This window comes from Gymnodraco acuticeps, unplaced genomic scaffold, assembly GCF_902827175.1.
Source record: "Gymnodraco acuticeps unplaced genomic scaffold, fGymAcu1.1, whole genome shotgun sequence".
NCBI classification, from domain to species: Eukaryota; Metazoa; Chordata; class Actinopteri; order Perciformes; family Bathydraconidae; genus Gymnodraco; species Gymnodraco acuticeps.
In genome coordinates this window covers 67,659-90,460 of record NW_022990165.1, presented here as the reverse complement: position 1 = coordinate 90,460, position 22,802 = coordinate 67,659, and the positions used below count along the sequence as shown (strand labels likewise).

The 22,802-nt window shown below is 43.0% G+C and overlaps 2 protein-coding genes across 3 annotated transcripts; one reads left to right on the top strand and one right to left on the bottom strand.

Annotated features, from left to right (window-relative positions):
* Positions 1 to 911: 911 nt before the first annotated feature.
* cdk5r1b (cyclin-dependent kinase 5, regulatory subunit 1b (p35)) lies at positions 912 to 7,468 on the bottom strand. The gene is made up of 3 exons (XM_034217543.1): positions 7,184 to 7,468; positions 6,019 to 6,414; positions 912 to 4,837 (listed from the first exon to the last, which is right to left on the bottom strand). Exon 3 carries the CDS (start codon positions 4,598 to 4,600, stop codon positions 3,692 to 3,694), a length of 909 nt encoding a protein of 302 aa, XP_034073434.1. The 5' UTR covers positions 4,601 to 4,837; positions 6,019 to 6,414; positions 7,184 to 7,468; the 3' UTR covers positions 912 to 3,691.
* psmd11b (proteasome 26S subunit, non-ATPase 11b) lies at positions 7,457 to 22,459 on the top strand. Of its 2 annotated transcripts, none has more exons than XM_034217542.1 (13): positions 7,457 to 7,613; positions 8,976 to 9,077; positions 9,196 to 9,392; positions 10,965 to 11,022; positions 11,605 to 11,799; positions 17,810 to 17,954; positions 18,067 to 18,127; positions 19,659 to 19,721; positions 20,671 to 20,796; positions 20,988 to 21,023; positions 21,127 to 21,178; positions 21,279 to 21,421; positions 21,516 to 22,459. In XM_034217542.1, exons 1-12 carry the CDS (start codon positions 7,523 to 7,525, stop codon positions 21,419 to 21,421), a joined length of 1,269 nt encoding a protein of 422 aa, XP_034073433.1. In that variant the 5' UTR covers positions 7,457 to 7,522; the 3' UTR covers positions 21,516 to 22,459. The 2 variants fall into 2 exon arrangements, with proteins under 2 accessions (XP_034073433.1, XP_034073432.1); XM_034217541.1 differs by having other exon boundaries at positions 21,511 to 22,459.
* Positions 22,460 to 22,802: the final 343 nt, after the last annotated feature.

Genomic DNA, 22,802 nt, shown 5'->3' with positions numbered 1-22,802 from the left:
AATACAGACTGATACAGTATGAGGCTGATTTTCCGGACCCTCCTCCCATCAGGATGTCATTTGTAAATGTTAAGCAGCTTCTTTGATTGAGAAGGCATAAACACTTAAAAGCAAGGGAGCGTGAAGAAAAGTCCGTAAATATATTTTGTAAAACGATCGAAATAATTGTGCAATATATGGTTGGCAAAATCAGTTCGTACCACTTCAGGTGTCTGTTGTACAAATAATAACACGCCCAAGATCCTTCTTCTATCCCTCTTAAAGGGACAGTTCACCCCAAAACACAAAATATACTTACGTGTAGTTGACCAAACTGCACCCAACAACCGTACAACTGCCTAGAATGAAAGCGTGCATGAACTCATGGAAGAGTGACTCAGGCTTGTGACAGCGAGAAATGTAAACAATAATGACATCCTCCTCAGCTGAGCTGTAACGTGAGCTAACTTTGTCAAAGCATGTTTGTTTTCACACATTGATACGGTTGGTGGGTGTACTTCAGTAGATAGAAAGAATAGGGAGAAAAATAGTTCCTGCTCACCAAAAGGTCCGTGGATGATCTCAAGTAAACAGGTCATGATTTCTGGAAAGAGACATTGCTGTTAACTTTTACAAATGTGCTTTTTGTTCAACACAAGCCAAGTGCCATTTAGGTCCATTATATTGGAAATAAGTCAGTCACTCTACATCCGATATCTCCAACACTCAACTCACACTGAGGCAATCGAGACGGATAAATAGCACTACAGGTAAGAAGAAATCATTGTATTAATATTTTGGTGAATAGGGTTCCTTTGAGGCTTTTCCCTATCAAAATTGAGCCTACAATACTAGAGTGTTATACTGCAAAGTGCAGATCTAAACATGAGTGCTAATCAGTCAACAGCTGGAGGTAGAAAAACACAAATGGCCACCTTCAACGATCAGTGCATTTTATTTTTCCATCACAGTACAAAAATAAATGAAAATAAGCAGAAACCAACCGAAAAAAAGGTTCAATTACAGTAACAGCTTTTTTGTCTTTTTCAAAAAGAACATTTTTATTGAACAGCATGGACACCCCTCCCTCACCCCCACTGAGGGAAACTGAAATCCTAGTAGCAGTGTGGTTGGTGTATGCTTCATGTCCATAAGAAAAACAACATGTCACACATTCTTCTGTACAAATAAAACGCTGCCACTCACTCACACATGCACACACACATTCACGCACACATGCGGCCATCGAATGCCTCCCTTTCTGAAGTTCTTCATCACTGTTTCGTTATTTTTTATCTACAAAGTATGCAACAAGATACAGAAAAAGAATTTGACTTTAACTATCACTTGAGTCTTTTTTCATATTTTATAAGCGTTGTGAAAGTATTTTCTCAAACAAGTACTCAATGATGCAAAGTGGAGAAAAAAATGGCACATTTCGAGTGAATCGGGGGGGAAAGTGGACAGAAAGAAAACCAATGGGGGTGTATTCATGAGGCCCTTAACCCCGAAAGCCCTGCTTTTATTCTGCCTGAGCAGAATCCCATCCAAAGTGCGTGCCAGTACAAACACTCCAAATGAACTTCCTCCACACAGCAGAGGAGGCTGCTCAGTACCTCTGATTCACACAGGAGCGAAAAGCCTTCAATCCTCTGGGAACACATTTAAAACATGACGGAGGCATTTTGTTGGCACTACCATTATGCTTGTTTGACAGCTTATTTAGGATTTCTTAGATCGAAATCCTGTAGATTCTCCAGTGATTGTAGTTTTTATATACATAGAAACTGTTTCCTGTGTAACATACAAATCGAATTGTTCCTGTTATGGTTCTCATGTGGTTGCCATTGCAGCCTGTCAGTGTTATTCTGGTGGTTTCTATGATTGAAAGTGTGATTATTCCTATAGAGGTCATCTCCCGCAGCCTCTTGATGAATGTGATGTCAACCTGCATTTGATTTACGCTGATGGAAAATCCTCAAGGGGCTTTTCTGCAGTGAGTGCCTTCAATATAAGGAGAAGTGTGATATGTGGGACAGCAGTTTGCAGAGTAGATGTTTTTAAGGGCAGTTTCTCAGGTAAACAGATGTGTTTCTGTCAAGGTGTCCTTGATGATGTCACTTTGGTAATGGTCAGATTTGACATTGTTTTTTTTCTAATTAGGTGTTCATCGATAAATTCCTGCAACATTCATTTGCATTAACCAGATCAATCTTCATTCCCACCAAAGATAAGCAGGACCCCTCCTCACATCCTTCCCCTTCTCAAAGTCTCTCATCCCGATCCTTCTTTAACATTAGATGTGCCTAAATAAATACGTAAATGGCAATAAATTATGTGTCAGTAAGTAGTTAGAAAAACCCATACCATCTTTCAACAGTTGGATATAGAGTACAGAGTGTTCTCAGATCTGTGGGGTTTTCATCAAAGATATGGCACTGTTATTTAAACATGTTCTATGCTGAATCGTAAGCACGAAATTAAACATCATTCCAAAAATTGAAGAAAGTACAAAAAGAATTTCCCTGGTAAACAAAAATCCTATTTTAGCAAGCAGGGCTAAATAAACTAGTGTCACTTTGTTCACAGCATTCTCTAATGCAGATGCAGTTGGTTTACAAATCAAGTAAAAAGAAGAATATTGTTCCTAGCCTCTGTAAATCTCTGTAAAATTGCATGGCACACGTGCAAAACATTACATTTCTAAGTAAAAAATAATAGAAATCAAAGAAAACTTGTTTCAGAAAAGCAATAAATAAGCCTCCATAGGTGTACGCCTGTGGGGAGTAAAACATCCATTATTTTTTTCTAGATGAAAGTAAGTTAGGTCTTTCTGACTGACTCATCAAAAGTCCTCTGGCTGTTGTCAAAAAAAGTCCCACAATGCAATGTTTGCTTATTGTCAATCCATCTGTTTCCTCTTGTCCAGTGTACAGCCACAAACAGAAAGCCACAAAAATATGGATCCAGCATCGATGGCCCCTGCTGTTCTCTCAGATATGCATCGCAGCAAAAGATGTCCACTCGTATCCGTGTTAATGGAGGGGACGAGGTGTTGGCAAGAGCCACAGCCACAGTTTGCAGCCGAGTGGGAGTGGGGGGGGGGGGGGGGGTGGCTGTTCATCCGTGATGCAGGAAGAAAGCCAGGCAGGCGATGGCCCTCGCCCTCCTGCAGTAGGCAGCACATCACATGGTCAAACAGTCAGAAGGTCACTGGTAGGCTGCCGCAGCATTCGTCCTCTCCACATTCATTGCTGTAGATGTTCCTCTTCTAGTTTTGTCTGCATTGTCTTTTTAAGATTTTCAGTGTTTCATATAGATATATATATCTGTACGTTAGCAAAGGATTCACCCCAGGTCTGGCATTTGTCTTTTACTATACATCATCCTCGAAAAAAACGCTTTCATTCTCGGGTTTACGAAAATCCATCTATTGCTTGTTTGAAAAAACATTTTGGCGTTGTCAAATGGATGTCATCAAGTGGCAAAACCCCATTTTTAGGTGACAAAAATGCAAACGTTTGTAATCTCTCCCCCTCCAGAGTGAAAGATTCAGTCATACTAGTTACAAAGTTGTTATAAATGTTCCTAATTGGCCTAGTCCTACTTCAATTTGGACGATAATAAATAAATAAATAGCATCACAAACCATCTTTCTTTCAAAATGCCAGACTGGTGTTTAACCCCCCCTTCCCTCCCCCCCAGCATCCCCTCACCGGTCCAGGCCGATGAGTAGGCGGCTCCTCTCCTCCTCCTTCTGGCTCTCGTTCTTCAGGTCGGCGAACACCTGGGTGAAGTAGTGCGGGTCGGAGTTGATCTGCAGCATCTTGGCGCTCATCAGGTTGATGATGGACAGGCAGCGGTCCCAAAACGTCTCCTTGGAGCTCTCCACCAGGAAGGGCTTCAGGGGGTAGGAGATCTCGTTGCCCATGTAAGAGTAGGACAGGTAGAGGCAGGTGAGCAGCACGGCCTGCAGCTCGTGCTCCGTGGCCACCTCGGAGGAGACCACGTCGCGGCACAGCATGTAGACGAAGACCACGTTGGCGGGGGTGATGAAGCCCTGGTCCTGCCAGCCCTGCAGCAGCAGAGAGCGGTCCACGCTGCGCAGCCACAGCACCGGGTCCGTGGGGGACAGGTGTTTGAGCCGGTAGCAGCGCCGGCACAGGAACTCCCCTAGGCAGCGCAGGAGCTCGCTGGTGGAGGCCTGGACTATCACCCTCTTCGGGGTCCCGGGGGCCACGTTGGAGGTGGTGAGAGGGGCCTTCTTCACAGAGGCCACTGTGTTGTTGGAGGCCTTGGTGAGAGCTGGAGTGCTCTGATCCTGGGCGAATGAGGACAGGTTGGCGCATGACTGGGACTTCTTCAGGTTCTCGTTGTTGAGCTGGGTGACGTTGTTCTGGTAGTTCCCGTTGGGCTGCACCTTCTTGGAGCCTTTCTTCTTGGCCGACACCGCCACGATGCGCTTCCACGGGAGCACGTTGATGAGCGAGTGGCGCTTCAGGTTCTTGTCTTTGGCGTTCTTGCTGTTCTGGACGGCCGTGTAGTGGCCCACCGTGGCCGGCCCATCCTCAAAGAGGGCCGCCTTTCGGTAGCTAGGGGACAAAGACAGCACGGTTCCCATGGTGACTGTAGGGGGGCTTCCAGGGGCTTGAGCCGCACTGGGTCAGAAGAGGGTCTGCCAGGGGAGATCGTGAGGGGCTCAGAGCCGCTATGCTGCTGGGAGCTGCAAGTCCCGGGCTAGAGGCTGCCGCTGGGCATCTAAGGCCTGGGAGGATGAGATCCTGCAGCTTTTTGAGAGGAAGAAAATCTCCTCCACTCTGCTGGATTTCAGCTGTCTGTCTGCGTCTCCTGATGGCCACTGCAGGAAGCAGAAAACATCAATATTTAGAAGAATAGCTGGCGAAGGATCAATGACTCTTAGATTATCCATAGGATCTTCAAAAAGCAAATACAATGTATCCAAGCTCAGATCAATTCTAGATGATTCAGCTTGCATGTGGTAATATCAGGGTTATCAGTTCTGTAATGTTCTCATGAATGTGTGCTTGAGTGCTTTATCTGACTGCACCTCAGGCTTATTAGCAGTATTGATTTGACTCAGTAATTGGTGGGATGGATCAGTAAAGCTTATGCTAATTAATTCAACAAAAATATAGAACCCTGCTGTTGCATGATCAATGTAATAAGCATCCTGAATGTACAAACATGTCGGTGTGATGCTGCAGCTGAAATGCATAATCTGCAATGAGCATATGAATGGTGATAATACTATGGGAGATCAAAGATGGGAAGGAATTAGTCCACATTTGATGAAAATGAGTATGATGAATGAACATATTATAATGAGAGAGACATATTGTATGGGCAATGGCCGACGAGCCACCATGCGCCACCCCCTCACTAAAATGGAAGACTGTAAACGTAAACACCTTAATAGGTGAAGGTCACCTGCTGCATATACAGTAGCATATTAAAACACAAATCCAAGGTCATTCCACCTCTATTAAAACTAGATAAGCAAACAGATGTATGATTCTGTCTTTGCACAACATGTTTTCCTCCTCGCTGCAGTATCTACTGTATGCATACGTCTCTCGATGATCGACTTTGATCGCTTGCGCAGGATCCGAGCCTCCATCTTTCATTCCATCACCCTGTTATCAATCTGATCCATCAAAAATTCCGAAACATCAGCGTTAAATGTCAATTCACTGGGTTTAAAGAGCATGTATCGGGCTTCTTGTTGTGTACATCGGGTACTCTCCATGGTGCTGAAACTGAGTGTCTGCGTCGAAATAAAAATGATGGCCGTGATAGGCGGTGGCTAAGAGATTAAGAGAACACTCTTATTTTCCTCCAATCTGTAAACATCTTACATATGGTGCTGCATTTAGCTGCCTATCTAATTTATTTCAATTTATTTCAATTTAGTTCCCTATTTCCCTATTTATATAGCCGCACATCCTCTGTGTTATGCACCAAATATATTTACAATGTGAACGCATGCAACAATATGTACCAAAATGAAAATAAACTCACCAAATGTCCTTCTCAATGAGGATATGTCGCTGTAACGACGATGCTCCGCGTCCCGAGCCTGTTTTCCTCACAAGACGCGTTAAAAGCGTAAAACCATCTCCAAGAAAAGCAATGAACCCAAGAAAATAATCCGAGTCGAGGCGAAAAATAAAAAAAGACCCAGCGGTGGAGGAACACGCCTGGTGTCGGCGATGCGCAGACGATGGGAGGCAGTTGTGGAATGGATGCTTAGATGAAGATGTGCTCCTGGTCCTCCTCGGCCGTGAGATGCGGATGCTGCGAGGGCTGATGTTGTGTTGTGTCACTGGCTCAGTGAGGAGGACTGTCGGAAAGGCGGTGGTGGGGCGCCGCCCTGCGCTCTGTGCGCGCTGCTGCCTCTGCTGGATACCACTCCGCCTATAGAAGAAGCACAGCATGCAAACTGAACCCGCTGAACTCACAGGATGTTTTTCTTCCTGACACCATTATCACCAATAACCCAATTAACAGCATCCACATAAGCACCAGTTGATAGGCAAGATCGATCGAAGCATACTGAGTAGTACTTTGCAGGCGATTGTGCGATTTTAATCCCCGGATTGTATCTCATCATATAGGCTACTGTATTGATATGTTCCTACAGTCCTCAGTGGGGGCGTGCCTGTATCTGTGCCACTCCAATATGAGATAGCTTATCAGACCAATGCATCATTTAATTGTCAGATTGTGTTTCTTTATTCAATTTGTAATAATATCCTCATATAGACCCCAGATAAATATATACATATTAAAATTGTTGTTAAATTGTTCCGTCTTGGGGAATCACCGTTGTGGATTCGTCGGATGCTGAAGTTTTATCATAATGTATGGCTATATGGTTTCAGAGGAGTATTGCATCTCGCTTTAGATGACTCAATTCTTAAATAAAAACTGAAAACGTGAAATTGTGTCACATTATCAAGAAAACTATTGAATTGTGGCTTTTGGTAAGCATTTGGGCACGTAGGCCTATCTTTTAAAAATGATAGGTCCCTGTTTTGTAACCCAAATGATTTTTGATATTTTCTGATATTCACCTTGTTGGCCTTTTTTAAAGTGTTCAGAAATGTATACGCTAATACAGTCTATCTATATGCCAATTATTGGTTTGTTCTTTTTAAAAGGTTTTTAAAAGCACATAGCTTACCTAAGGAATTACATGTGTCGATACTAGCAGGCACATCCATGTTTTAGGCTATAGCCTACATCCTCTGCGATGAGTAACATTAGGCTACATGAAATAATTCCACCGGGTTTATATTGTCCAACTAAATCAGGAAATATGACTCCTAAAAAGGATAATCGACAACAAATTACATATACCGTTATATATAGGCTACACGCTTTGTGGAATTACAGTTTTTCATTGTGACTACATTTCCCGTTTGCCTTTATATCCCAACATGCACGATGTCGTCACACACACACGTAAGGTAACGTAGTCCCCTCACGTAATTTTCATTCAGGCAGCATTTGAATAAGGAAGATGGCGGCTGCAGCAGTGGTTGAGTTTCAGAGAGCCCAGTCTCTCATTAGCACGGACCGCAACGCCTCTATCGACATTCTCCACTCAATAGGTAAGTGTTCGTCCGAGGTTTGAGATGGACACGTTTGATACCGAAATAATGTCTCGGTCAGTGTTCAGGCGGCCCGGTTAACATGCTAGCTAGTGGCGTTGAATAGCAAGAGCCGGTGGTGTGCCTTGCTGACTCACTGTTGAACGCTGGGTAACGGCAAATGCTAGTGGATTTTAGCTAGTTAGCGCGTTAGCACCTATGCTAACTCTAGGCCTGGGCGTGAAATGTGTTAGTAGTTTTCACAAATGTTACATTTTTTGACTGTGTAATTGGGTATTGTGTTGCTGCGTCATTGACCACAGTTTCTAATATAACTATCATTAGCTCAACTTAAGACTGTCATGTTAGCATGATTGCTGTTCAGGCTAACGTCTTTAGCTTGTTGTCAAAAGCCTTTAAACCATTTCGTCAACACAGTGAAAAGAAGCTTTCTAATTCAGTACAATAACCACTACCATTTTTTTATTTAATGGTTGCTAAATGGCCATGGTTTGTTTGTGTTATTTGTGGCGCATACACGATCTTATGGAAATTGCACAATAATGTAAGTTACTGTAAACAGGTCTTACATTTCCTACAGGCATCACTGTCCTCAAATTGCCTTGTCACTTCTGTCCATTAGCTGTCAAACTATCCGGCTACATCTATTAATCCGCTCACATAATTATGTCGTGACAAAGCATTGATTTTGTTCTCAGTAGTTTAGTTAATCATTTATAAGTAATTTGAGTACTTACAATTTTATATATAAGTTGTTCTTTCTAGCATAAAGCCAGACATTTGCTCATTCCACCTTTTTATTGGTACAATTGTATTCAAGCCATGGAATACTCAGGATATAAAAAAGTAAAACAATATACAGATGTAACGTTAAGGATTTGTCAACATGAAAGTTGGAGGTCATACTGGGAGACATTCATACAGAAATGTGTATTAAAGTTTGATTCCTTTTTTATGTCCTGATAAAGCAGCTGTCTAAAATGAAGATTTGTAACTGTAAAATATGTGGGTTCTGGACTGATGTTCAGACATGGAAAGCTATTTAAAGAAAAAGGAATTGGGTTAGGGTGACTAATGTAAAATGTGCCTACAATGAGTTGTTATTTTCATCATCCATAATTGTCATAATAGTAAGGAGACCCAACATTAAGTTATATTGAGGTAATGCAAATAAAACAGATTTTATAGGATTACAAACAGTATCAAAACAGAAGTGAGTAAGATCATGTTTAAAAGTCTCTCACTGATTAAATGAGTGTATCGCTGTGGCACCCACACCGTTTAAAATGTACACATTGCATTAGGTTAGGATAGAATAAGTAAATTGGTTTCTGTTGTCAACTGGTTGTCTTTCTTTATCAGTGAGGAGAGATATCCAGGAGAACGATGAGGAAGCTGTCAGGGTTAAAGAGCAGAGCATCCTGGAGCTGGGGACGCTGCTGGCCAAGACGGGACAGGCTGCCGGTAAGGATCAACTTTGATTTCCATTCTGTGTCTGTCTCTACTTAACCCAGAAACCTAATGGAACTTATTCTATGTTATGTATGCAATCTCTGAAATGTGTCTCTCTTTTTGTCTACAGAACTAGGTGGGCTGCTGAAATTTGTGAGGCCTTTCCTGATTTCCATCAGCAAGGCGAAGGCGGCCCGGCTGGTCCGCTCTCTGCTGGATCTCTTTCTGGACATGGAGGCAGCGACAGGACAGGAGGTGGAGCTGTGTCTTGAGTGCATTGAATGGGCCAAGACAGAGAAGAGAACCTTCCTACGACAGGCTCTGGAGGTAAAGAGGTCTAGAAAAACCTTGTGGGTGCTTTCTAATGGAATATATGAAGCTTAATAAGCCATATGATGTTCTCCATCATTAATGTGTAGACCTCAAAGCTAGACTCTGACAATAGGGATGTTTTTCCTTCTGTCAACCATCAACACCCATATAATTGGATATCACTAAAATATTATAAGGGTTTCGCAACAACTTATGTGCACCAATTAGGCTCTAAAGTGTTTATTATTTGCCTTATCTTTGAGACCTTGATTGCTGATGAGGCAGAAAATGGGAAACAACCCCAGCTAATATATCCGTCCTCTCTCCTTACCGTGATTAGCGCCAACACACGACACCTTTAATGATTAATGATAGTATAAACAAAAGCGATATCCCCAAACATGAATAGCAGCTGTGAGAGGAATCACATTTGAACATTTCCTGACTCAGGGAGTGGGAGACGCTTTGATTTCAAACATATTATGGTGGAGGAACTTGCTAAATGTGATAAAGCTTGTGACGAGTTGTAAACTTTGCATTACGAAAGTAAAAAACAAAAGATGCCAACATAGCTACTACACACTGCCATATACGATGACGTCACCTTGCTTCATAGCAAAATGACTGCCAGCACACTCACAGCCAGGAATATCTGGAGCTTTTGGCTCAACAACATCTTTTATTACTTTTATGTATGTATAAAACTATGTAATGAAAGTGCCATGTGTGAGTAAGTGAAATCTGAGACGAGGGACGCTCTTAAGACAAGCCACGAGGACAAACATAAGTTATGTGATGGGAGTAATAAAAGAAAAAGTTGAATAGCACTGTGAATACCATTCAGGAGTCCTCTTGTGATGTACTTGGATAAGATTCAGCTTAAAATAGTTAAACACTGTCCTTCAACAGTAGCCTCAGCAGACAGCAATGTAATGCCGCTTCACAATTTTGCATAGATCTAGCTACCGCCAGTCCTTTAGCACTTTCCCAAACTGCTTTAGATTTTTAAAAGGCCAGTATCTAAAACGTGCCTTTTCCATCATGTGGGCCAAAATGCCAGTAATATCATTTAGTGTGTAGAGCATGATCAACGACCAAACATCAGGTTCATGTTGGTTTCTACCTGAACAGGGGCTTCAAATGAAAATGAGCTCTCAGCTTAATCTATATATGTATGGGATTTATGTTATTTAGTTTTGTTCCTGGCATTACATGTCATTAATTTGTAATGCTTGTTGCAATCTCGGTTTATATCAAGACACTGTGAATGTGTGGGAGTAGAGTTATAGGGTTGAATGGGAAAACAAGCAAGATGTGTGGAATTTGAAGCCCATTAGGCTGCTCTTCCTAGGCCTTTACAAATATTCTGTAAAGATGAATAATTGCAATTATAATAGGTTTTACATTTTTAAGGAATTATATAAAAAAAAACGATTATCACAAACCAAGTTCAGACTTCTAAATGCCGAGTAGGTCAAAGTTATTTTTGGTGTAACATATATCCTAGAAGTGTGTTTGGTCTTGCTGGTCCATGCTGCATGTTGTGCCTTTAATATGCTCGTCTAATGGCACACCTTGTTCTTTCAGGCTCGACTGATCGCACTCTATTTTGACACCAAAAGATACCCGGAGGCCTTGGCACTTGGTGAGTGTTTATGGAGACAAACCCTGTTTCCCCCTTTGCTCTAAAGGAAGCATAGTTCTCTGCTCCAGACACTGGATGGAAAGGCATGCATTGCCATAATGTGAAAAATCACCCAGAGGAACAAAAACTAAAAAGATATCCTCTCTAGTTGCAATTTTATTGTATTGAGTGTTAAAAAGTTGTGGTCCTTCTTGGAACATATGTGGTATATTATGTTTTAATAATAATGCATTACATTTTTTTATTAGAGCGCTTTTACAGGTGCTCAAAGCGCTTTACAAGTACACATATTAGACAGGTAAGAGCCATTACTGTGGACATGACCCACAGGAGCAAATGCGGTGTCTTGCCCAAGGACACAACGGCCTGACGCTATGGCGGCCGAGGCGGGTTTCGAACTGGAGTTCACCAACGCCCCTTGATCTGATGATCAACCTACCGTAACCGTTTTAACTTAAAATGAGAGGAGAAAGAACAGCACATATCAGACTACTATTGTAGACTTACCCCCCAGCTGTTTACCGAGTTGTTGCAACAGTTAATGTTCATCACATTAACTTTGGTTTATTGTACTACCCACAGGCACCCAGTTGCTCCTGGAGCTGAAGAAGATGGATGACAAAGCTCTGCTGGTGGAGGTGCAGCTGCTGGAGAGTAAGACGTACCATGCTCTCAGTAACCTGCCCAAGGCCCGCGCTGCCCTCACCTCAGCCAGGACCACTGCCAACGGCATCTACTGCCCCCCCAAGCTCCAGGCCGCTCTGGACATGCAGTCAGGTCAGACCTGTTCAATATGCTCACTTAATATGATTACCTGGGCTAAGGTCTTCCAGTTTCAGTGTGTCTGTATGGGGAAACATATATCAAATAAGAATTGTATTTTCTTGTGATATTTCTGAATGCTAAATTACACAAATCAATTCCACAATAGGCAACCCTTGTTGACTGATCATTAAGCATTACAAAACAAGATGTGTGCCTTGTATGCAGGAGTGGTCTTAAAATAAATTGTTAAATGTTGATAACATTTTAATAGAGAAATTGTGGAATGTTTTTGCACAGGTGTATTCAACTATTTAGTTCTTATTTAGCATGTTTTCATTATTATGGGGCCATAAGGTTTGTAGCAAGATGAGACAAACCCTTTCTCTTCTCTGGTAATCCCACTAGGGGGTGCCAGACAAGTCTGTAATATAATATTACATTATACAGCTCTGAAAAACAATTAAGAGACCACTGCAGCATTATCAGTTTCTCTGGTTTTTACTATTTATAGTTATGTGTTTTTAGTTTATTCTATAAACTACTGACAACATTTATCTCTGTTGTAATTCAACAGACACTGGAAAGGAGTGGCTGCCATGCATGTACAGATTGAGATTTAATACAAATTAGGAGTGGTCTCTTAATTTTTTCCAGCGCTCGATCTCATTCAGCCTACTGTATCCATGGTACTAGCGTACACTTAATTATGGTAGACATTCCTACAGGAGCAATTTTGGTAGACGCCCATTTAACCCCTGCACGAGTTCAAATTTTAAACAATGTTATTATTTCCAAAATACTTTAAATGGGTTAATATATTATAATTGGTACGATACAAAACCTTCTATGAAGTTCTTTACAGCTGCTAGAAAAATGTATATCCCTGTTCTAGAGTGATTGAGTGTTCTTTTATGCTAATAACCATCTCAAAGTCACAGAGTTGTGACAGTGTTTAACAGTGAACGCAGACAAGCTGGGATAATATCATAGTTATTTATGACTGTATAACCAGGGGTGCACATAACTTGTTTGCCCTGGTTCTCAAAGGAGCACCTGGAGATGTTGCTTGGTGCTCATCCTTAAAATGAAATAAATAAACCGGTCTTTATTTGTCAGACACACGGCACAGAACACACAGAGGTGAACACAGAACACACATGCAGAGGTGAATACAAGACAACATTAGCGTGACCAGTAATCCTACAAGCTGTCGTCACTACCCTCCTGACTGTTCTCCTCACTGTCTTCCTCTCTGTCAGACATGGTAGCTGATGATGTAGGCCTACTACTTTCTCTCTGGTTGAGTCTGATTAGCTGCTTGCATCCACAAGTCAACAGCTGGGTTTGGGTCGAAAGCCCAGTTTTAAAAGGATATGTTTGGTTACTGTCCTATAGTATACATTGGAATGATTTCAAACCTGTTTTATCCCAATAATTATAAAGGAGTGCCTTGAAAATATGTTTATATAAATTGTGACCAAACCGTTTGAACTTAGACTAAAGTGAACTATCTAAACACTCAGAGTCTTTACCTCACTGAGCTGTAGTATCAGCCTCTCAGTCTGACTGGAGAGGACTCTCCCTCCACATCATTGTAGAAACATCTTCTTCTTATATCCGTTAGAGCAGCTAGCACCAGATTCTAATAACAACAGCGCCGGTACCGGGCGGTGCGCCCTTCTCTCTCTCTCCCTCACTCACTCGCATTTTGGCTGTGAGCTGCGGGCGCCAGATAAGCCAACATCCCCCATTTTCATCACTTACAGCGCCCATCGTACAGGGCAAATGAAAGGTGGAACCGGGGTGAAAAGGGTGTTCCATTTACTTAATTATGAATATTGTTACATCAAGGCCGAAAATTAGGATGAGCACCAACGGTCAAAAATGTTTTTTTCCCTCCCAGAACTACCAGCGCAGCGCCTCCACAGATCTGGCGCCCTAGGCGAAAATCAACGCCAGTGCGACGGGCCGGCCCTGAGTTCATATGCAACTCTCAAATATCTTTCTCTCTCCTCTCTTCTCTTTCCCTCTCTCTCAATGTTGGTACGCAAATGCGCCTTTTTTCAAATGACCCGGTGCTCTTTTTTTGGCCGAGGTGCGCACTTGCGCACCAGTTATGTGCAGCCCTGTGTATAACACACAGTGAACAGGAAGGAGAGGCAGCTTGCAGCTAATTGTTTTGGAATATCCAACATTATTTATTGCGATCTTGTCTGGTCAAAACCCAGTGAAAGCCAGCACACAGTGGTTCTATTTCGTCCCTACTGACCGCCAGAGGCGGTGCTTTAAGCACTGGATATGTCCATCGCGTGCATGCGCAGCTCGAGTACCAATAACAACAAAGTCACCTGTGACCCACGTATCAGCCGGTGTCATCAGAGGATCGGTTCCTTTCATCTTCTGGCTGCGCGAGAGTACCATGGCTACATTTTTGTAGCCTACAGCGTTCAGGTTTGAACGTTTGATCTGAGGGATTGCGCTGCAAGCAGCTGGCCGCGTGCAGCTTCGCGACTGACAAGTCGGAGCTACGGGTTGTTAACGCGTCCTCCAGGAGCTGTGGCCGGCTGTGCGCTGTGCAGAGCCTCGACGGACAGGTTTGTATCAACTTGTTGCTGGTGATGGCTGTGTCCCGCACCCTCTCCCAGCCAAGTTGTCCTGATTGCCGTCTTATTTTTTGTTTGGCTTAGACTTTCTGGTGACAACAGTGTTCCCGCTTCCTCTCCCATAAAGTTGCCCTTATGCTCTTTTGAAAGTTCTGCTTGTGGAGTTGTGCCCGAGCTATCATTAGCATTTGAGTCCCAGCTTTGGCTGTGTCCCTCATTCAATTTAGTATGGAAAGCCCAGAGTGTCATATTTTAAACTCGTTTTTCGTTTAGATGCAGAGAGTAAGGTAAGTACTTTCTATTTCTTAGAAGCTATTATCTGGTCTTAACATTGTGTTCTGACTTGGTTGCTTGATTGTTAGCAGCAGCCGCTTGGCTAACACCTTGCATGTACTGTTAAGCTTCATTATTTAACTCAGCCGGTGAGGGCAGTGCTCTCGCTCCCGCTCCCGGTAAACGCGTGGTATGGTTGCAGTAGCGCTATATCGTTGTATTTACTGCTCCTAGTACTAGACTCCTAGCACTAGGACGATATGCAGAGAACAATCTTCACTGTGTGCTGTGTGCTCTGCATGTGTGGCCATTAAGGAGGATTTCATCCTCCCAATATTATGTTATCTAGTGGGCAGCCGTTTGGCTGACACTTTTAGGCACCGGCCACAGTTACTACTGTAACTAAGGTTCTAAGCCGTAAGTACTGGCCATAATTACTACGGTTCCAAGCCGTGTAAGTACTGGCCATAGTCAATACCGTAACTACGGCTCTATGCTGTGTAAGTACTGGCCATAGTTACTACTGTAACTACGGTTTTAAGCCGTAAGTACTGGCCATAGTTACTACTGTAACTACGGTTTCAAGCCGTGCAAGTACTGGCCATAGTCAATACCGTAACTATGGCTCTATGCTGTGTAAGTACTGGCCATAGTTACTACTGTAACTACGGTTCTAAGCCATGTAGGTTAAGCCATAGTTAACAACTGTAACTACGGTTCCAAGCCGTGCAAGTACTGGCCAGAGTTACTACTGTAACTACGGCTCTATGCTGTGTGAGCACTGGCCATGGTTACTGCAGTAACTACGGCTCTGTGCTGTTCTCTTCTCTCCCAGTTATCTGGTCTTAAACATGTGTGTTATTTGACTTGATCTCGCTTGATCGTTAGCAGCAGCCGCTCGGCTAATGTCTTGCGTGTACTGTTAAGCTTCTTTATTTTACCCAGCTAGGTAAAGGCAGTGCTCTCGCTCCCTCTAATGCGGATGTAGCTACATCCCTTTTTTCTGTTCGGCGAGTAGCAGCACCGCTCTACTCTTCCCGTTCAGCAGGTAGCTGGTGAAGGCTGTGTTCCCGCACCCGCTCCCGGTTACGCTGCATCTGGCATTCGTCTCTAACTCAACCAGTGAAGGCAGTGTTCTCGCCCCCGCTCCTGGTAGGTGCTGAACTGCCTTGTCTTTCCGTTAAGCAGGTAGCTGGTGAAGGCTGTGTTCCCGCACCCGCTCCCGGTTACGCTGCATCTGGCATTCGTCTCTAACTCAGCCGGCAGTGTTCTCGCCCCCGCTCCTGGTAGACGCTGAACGGCCGTGTTTATTAATCCAGCCAGGTGAAGGCAGTGCTCTCGCTCCCGCTCTGCCGGTAACGTGGGTGTAATTACATCCCTCTTTCTGTTCGGCGAGAAGCAGCAACGCTCTACTCTTTCCATTAAGCAGGTAGCTGGTGAAGGCCGTGGTCTCGCACCCGCTCCCGGCTACGCTGCATCTGGCTACCTACAGAATGGCTCATTCATGTAGCGCCTGTATGGCTTCTCTTGAGCCCGAGGACGGCCACGACCGCTGCCCCTCCTGCCTCGGCCGCCTCTGGCGGTCAGTGGGGACGAAATTCGAGCATATGAGGGAGGTTCTCACTGTAAACGCCTGCATGAGCTGTAGCTGCATGCATCGGGCGCTCAGAGTGGCTAGAATCACTGAGGTGGAACGTCTGGCAGCAGCCAACAGACACCTCTCCTTGTCACAGCGGCTATGTGTGCTCCCCCCAATAGAAGGACTAGAAACAGGCTGTCCTCTAAAGTGGATCGGCTAGCTGCCGATAGGGGCATGATGAAGTCGCTTCTTGGCCCTTCAGCCTGGGCCCGGTGTAGGGGCTGCTAGCGGGCCGCCTGTCGTCCCCCCCCCCCCCCCCCCCGAGAGAAGATTCTGGGAACAGATCCTCTGACGACACCGGCTGATATAGCCGGTGTCACGTGGGTCACAGGTGACTTTGTTGTTATTGGTACTCGAGCTGCGCATGCGCGCGATGGACATATCCAGTGCTTAAAGCATCGCCTCTGGCGGTCATCCGGGACTCATAGAACCGTAGTTACAGCCGTAACTATCGTTTTAATGTGTGTAATCGTACATACCAGCTACTAGGGTTGCCAGAAACTGACCATGATCAACATCGATTATTCGGCAGCCCTGGCGAATAATAATCGATTAATCGACCGACCCCCCCCCTCCCCCGCGGGACAAAAAAAAAAAACTCAGACAAAAGGAACTCCGTTGTTTTCTTTACTGGAACATGTTTAACAGTACAAACAAAATAAACGACAAATAAACCCACATCAACATGATGTGGGTTTATTTTTTGTTATTTTCTAAAGTGCCTGCCATTGCCTTTATTTGGAGATGCGCTATGCGCGCACAATGTATTTATTGCAATGCTGCCATTATTAAATACAGGCTACAGCTTGTATTAATAATAGCAGCATTGCAATAAATATTATTATAGCAATTTATTTATTGCAATGCTATTATTAATACAGGCTGTAGCCTGTATTATTAATAATAGCAGCATTGCAATAAATAAATTGTGCGCGCATCTTCAAATAAAGGCAATGGCAGGCACTTTAGACAATAACAAAAAATAAACCACCATCATGTAGCCTGTATTAATAATAGCAGCATTGAAATACATTCAATAATTAGCCTATTGTTCCACGAGGAGGAACTCTTTTTACCTGCCGCTTTGTTCATCTTTAGTCGCACGTGTGAGGGAGGGTGGGGGCGGTGTGTAGCGTGCTGCAGCAGCAGTCTGCTCTGCACGCAGGCTTCCTCCAAGTTTACAGTAAAACAAACTGGTGGTGTGACCAATGGCCATTTACAATTGTTAATACTATTACTATTATTAGCATTAGTCTATATTTTGGTTGAAACTAAGCCAGAAAAAAAAAAAAAAACATAAATAATAATAAAAATATATATAAATAAAATCGATTTTTAAAAATAATAATCGATTATGGAGACTGTAACGAATAATCGCTGGCATCCCTACCAGCTACCCCCAGCGAGTTTCTCCAGATTTGTTGGTATTTCACATTTCACGGTGTCGGTTGTTTTGTTGTGACTACAGACGGTAACTCACTGTCATGCTGTGTCCTCTGTGTTGCAGGGATCATCCACGCAGCTGAGGAGAAGGACTGGAAGACTGCTTACTCCTACTTCTTTGAGGCCTTCGAGGGCTACGACTCCATCAACAGCCCCAGAGCCGTCATATCACTCAAATACATGCTTCTGTGCAAAATTGTCCTCCAAGCGTAAGTAGATCTTGAAAAGTGAATGAATTTCCATTACTTGCACACCCTCTTAGTAACTTTGAGTTATTACATTACTGACTTTTATTTCAATATGTTTATTTATCTGTTTCAGCCCAGAGGAGGTTCCAGCTCTGATCAGTGGTAAACTGGGCCTGCGATATACCGGCCGACAGGCAAGTGCTCACCTTTCTACTCATAGCAGATTGGGCTAAGCAGCAATGTCACTTTGTTCAACCTTAAATTAAAAGTAGGATTAAGAATAAATGTGATGATATATACTTTTGGGGAAAAAAGGAAATATAAGCTGCTTTTTTTCTGTTGCCTCTTTCATTCAAACAATTCTGTTTTATGTGTCTTGCAATGGAGCTTTTTGAAGTTACGTCTGGCTCTGTCTTGGTCTCCCTAAAATAAACTTGTTTAGTTCCCAGATATCTAGTTTTGTGGATGTAAATGTAATAATTTAATTACTTTCTGTTAGGGCTGTGCGATTATGGCAAAAATCATAATCACGATTATTTGGGTCAATAATTGATATCACGATTATTTTGACGATTATTCATTGACCATTTATTGAACTTTAAAACAAATAATATTTTACCAATAAACAAGATCAACAAATATGTTGGAGCGCACTTCCAAAACCATACTAAACATATATTAATATGATAAATAAAAATAAATTAGACCAAAATAAATTAAATCAAATATGTTGCAGTGCACTGTCACAACCTACTGAAAACTCCTTAACATATAGCCAACATTTTGGTAAAACATATTCAACATATTCCACTCAGTTAAACGTTGAAGGCTGGCCAACCGTCATGGTCCAGAAGTAACAGGAAATAAATGTTGAACTACAATTTAAGACCAAATAAAAATGTTTAGGCCACCATGGCAAATGCTGGTAGGGCTGCTCATGTCATCTCTTAAAGATTGTTCGCAAGAAACACCAGCCTGTTTACATGGTCTGGTTTCAGAGATGAGCGCAGGCAGGTGACGATATTGCCACCTGTACTGAAGACCCTCAGCCACGCCCCGACACATGGGGTGACGCCGGCCAATCACAAAGCTTTGATGCGTTCAAGTGCATTATTCTGGCACAGGAAGATTATGTTATAGGACATTAACGATAAAACAGAATATTGTTGTTCTATTTTTAGACACATCTCGCGATCGACTGGTTGGGCCTCCCTGGGCTAGACCATAGGTCCGTTGTGGTAGCAAAGTAGTCAGCTGAAGCCACATCTCTCTCAACTTCCCCACGGCATTTGTCACATAGCGCAGGCAGCGCAGACCTGCTGAAATAATACCGAGACGGCATCGCGTAACGCTTGTCCAACGTGTTGACAAGTTGCTTAAAGCCCTGGTTGCTAACAGTGCTAACTGGGCACATATCTTTAGCGATGTGAAATGTAATGGCAAAGTACTTGCAAATAGTGGAAATAGTTTGACCCTTCTTTTTAACGAGTTGCTGCTCTTGTTCTGACATCTTCGCTCGCGCTGAACACTCACAACACATGTCACTCCCACGTGGCCGAGTGGGCTTTTAGGGAGGGGTGAAAGCGCACCCAGCAAAATCATCGTATTTTGTCAATTATGCTGTTTTCATAATCGTCGCAAGCCGTAATCGCGATTGAAATACGATTAATTGCACAGCCCTACTTTCTGTAGAATAACATGTATCTTTTGTCTTTCCTCTTTTAGACGGATGCACTGAAGTGTGTGGCCCAGGCCTGCAAGAACAGATCATTAGCAGACTTTGAAAAGGTAAGAACTCTTTCAGTCCTACCATAACTGTGTTAAAGGTCCCATGTCATGCTTTTCTGATTATTACCCGTCCCCTTGTGTGTTATGAAGGTTTTTCTGCATGTAAACGGTCTGCAGAGTCACAAACCCTCAAAGTACACCCTGTAGCGAGTAAAACTCTAACACAGAAAAGACCCGTCTGTGCTGCCCCAGAACGCCTCGTTGGACATTTCTCTTTTTTCATTTGTTTCTTCCTGGTCATAGTGACGTAACGAAGTCCAAATGGACCAATCCGCGGAGCTCCGTACACACTCACTCAGCCTTATCTTATCGCTGTCTCGCAGACCCCACGCAGCAACCAGGAAACAACACCAGTAATACAGATCACACTGTCTGCTCCTCGAGCCCCAAAGGGCGGAGCAGCGAGCCACGCAACGTCCCGCCAACACGGCACCCAGAGCCCACGCAGCATTCTCATCTGTTTGTCATTACTGGTGTCATTTCCTGGTTGCTAACAAATGCCATTGTAACACATAATCACTGATGTTCCACTGTAAGGTGGTGGACTCATCAGAACAGAGTGGGCGAGCTGACCAATCGGAGCACACTGGGCTCATAGGGGGAGGGGGGCAGGAGCTCCAACAAGCCGTTTAGGACAGAGTGAATACACATACTATACAGAGACGCTGTATGAGAAACCAATGTGAGTTTGGAACATTGAACAATGTGAATCTATTCTAGTAGACCTCACAATGGAATTCTGATCAGTAGAAATGGCCATGACATGGGACCTTTTTAACGGATGCAGATGGGGCATGAACATCTTCATTTAGCTTTCTGCTCTCGTTTCCTTTTAAGATACTGGTCCTTTTGCTTTTTGTCCCTCACTGTTAATTTGGATGATAATACCTGCTGATAATATAATGGCCAATTGAAGTTGTTGTTAAACTGAATGGTGTGCATGTTGCAGGCCCTCACAGAGTACAGAGCCGAGCTGAGGGACGACCCCATCATCACCACTCACCTGGCCACGCTGTACGACAACCTGCTGGAGCAGAACCTCATCCGAGTCATTGAACCCTTCTCCAGAGTACAGGTAAGTCCCTGCTAGGCTTATACACTTGAGCCGTTGCTGCATTTGTTACCAATTCCTACATTTGAACTTGTTCCTGTATATCATAAAGTTGCATTCTTTCCATATTATGGGCTGACTGTGGGAATTTAATCTACCACTGTACTTATTCCTCATCATTGTTTAATGATTTGATTCTCTCCTTCTGTTTTCAGATAGAACACATATCCGGTCTTATCAAACTGTCTAAGGTATGTATATGTGCAGTTAAGAAATGTTTCCTGAGAGTTACAATCATCATTTACAGCTCGTTGAAATGAGGGTTTCATTATTCCTTTCTCTTTTTTTTAATAGGGGGATGTTGAGAGGAAATTATCGCAGATGATTCTGGATACAAAGTTTCACGGTAATAAAAATTGCCGGGTATAAAACATGTACACCTAAAGAATGGAGCAATAGTATATTCAGTGTAGTGTCTAATGTTTTTGTGACATATCTTTGCGCAGGAATCCTGGACCAAGGAGAAGGGGTCTTGATCATTTTCGACGAGCCCCCTGTGGACAAAACATACGGAGCGGCATTGGAAACAATTCAGAACATGAGCAAAGTTGTGGATTCACTTTACAACAAAGCCAAGAAGTTGACATAGGTAAAGAAATAAATCTCATTTTGAAAAAAAAATCATTGTTTTCGAGCTCGTTCTTTAGTCTTAACAATACACTTGTCTTTCATCCTCAGAGCAGATAGCCACGGCAGTGCGATGGAGGGACAGTGTGTGTTTGACCAGCGTGTGTAACATTTTAAGAAGGGGGACAAGGGAGCGCGACAAAAGGGTCCCACAAACTGCATCAAACAGGATTCCCCCATCAAACTCCCCCTTCCTCTCCCCTCAATGGACAATTTCATCACTTCTCTTGTTTGTTTTCTTCCTCTTTAATTTTGATATCTCTTCAGGATTCTGTATAACACTCAGCGGCCAAATCAGGCCATCAGGGAATATTGTACAACCACAATAAAAAGATAAAAAAGGTTTAAGAATACTATACGTTTATATCTGCTTTAAGGTCGGGCTAACTAGCCTTAAGCTGACTCCACTGCAGCCTCCAAGATGCATCGCTGACCTCTGCGGCTCAGACTCTGCTAACAACTGAAAACCAGTCTTTCTTCTTCTTCTCCAGTACTTTCAGAAGCACACTGCTCAGATTTTAAAAGGTTGGGATACTCCTTGGAATACTGAATTTTGGTCGAAGAGCGCCCCCTCATTTATTACTTTTTCCTTTCCATATCAATGCCAACAGTTAAGTCACCACTGTATTTCAGATATGTATTAAACTCACTTTATTTGTTTTCCGTGTTTTTGTTTTAAGAAAAAAATAATTTGGATAGTTGCCACATGCCCGCTCACCCTGGTTATGTTAGTCTTAAGATCAGACAGGATGCCATTTCACCACCAGTGCCACTTTCTGGGCGCTTCTGTTTTGCCTCAGTGTTTGGGTGCAATCTGAAGAGGTGGAGATGTATTCATTGCCTCTGAGTTCCCCCTGAGTGAGCAATTCTCCATTATTAGTTCCTAGCACTAGTGTGGAATGCTAGTAACCAAACAATTTGTATGGGTTTGATTTGAATTTTTTTTTTTTTATGTTTAACTCTTATAAAGACATTTTCAAAATAAATATTTTGTATTTAAGGTTTTTTGTCTGGTCTTTTGCAAAAATAATATGCTGATGCTAATTTGACTCTTAACTATCAGCGGCCACTCAGCGATGGTATTTATTTTACGGTATGAAGATGAGAAGACTGGGGGTTTGCATGTTGGAGAGAGTCTCTGAAATGTGCTCAATAGGGGCCGGGATTAGGTTAGTTTAACCAGAGGACAATTCACAGGGAAGGACAAACAATTCATCAAGAATTCATAAAATACAGAAGATACTTTCTCCAGCTGCTATTTGTCAGTATTTTGAAAAAGTAACTTTACATGAAGGGCATTAAATAAATTAAACTGAGTTTCTGGATTGTTTTTTTACACCAAC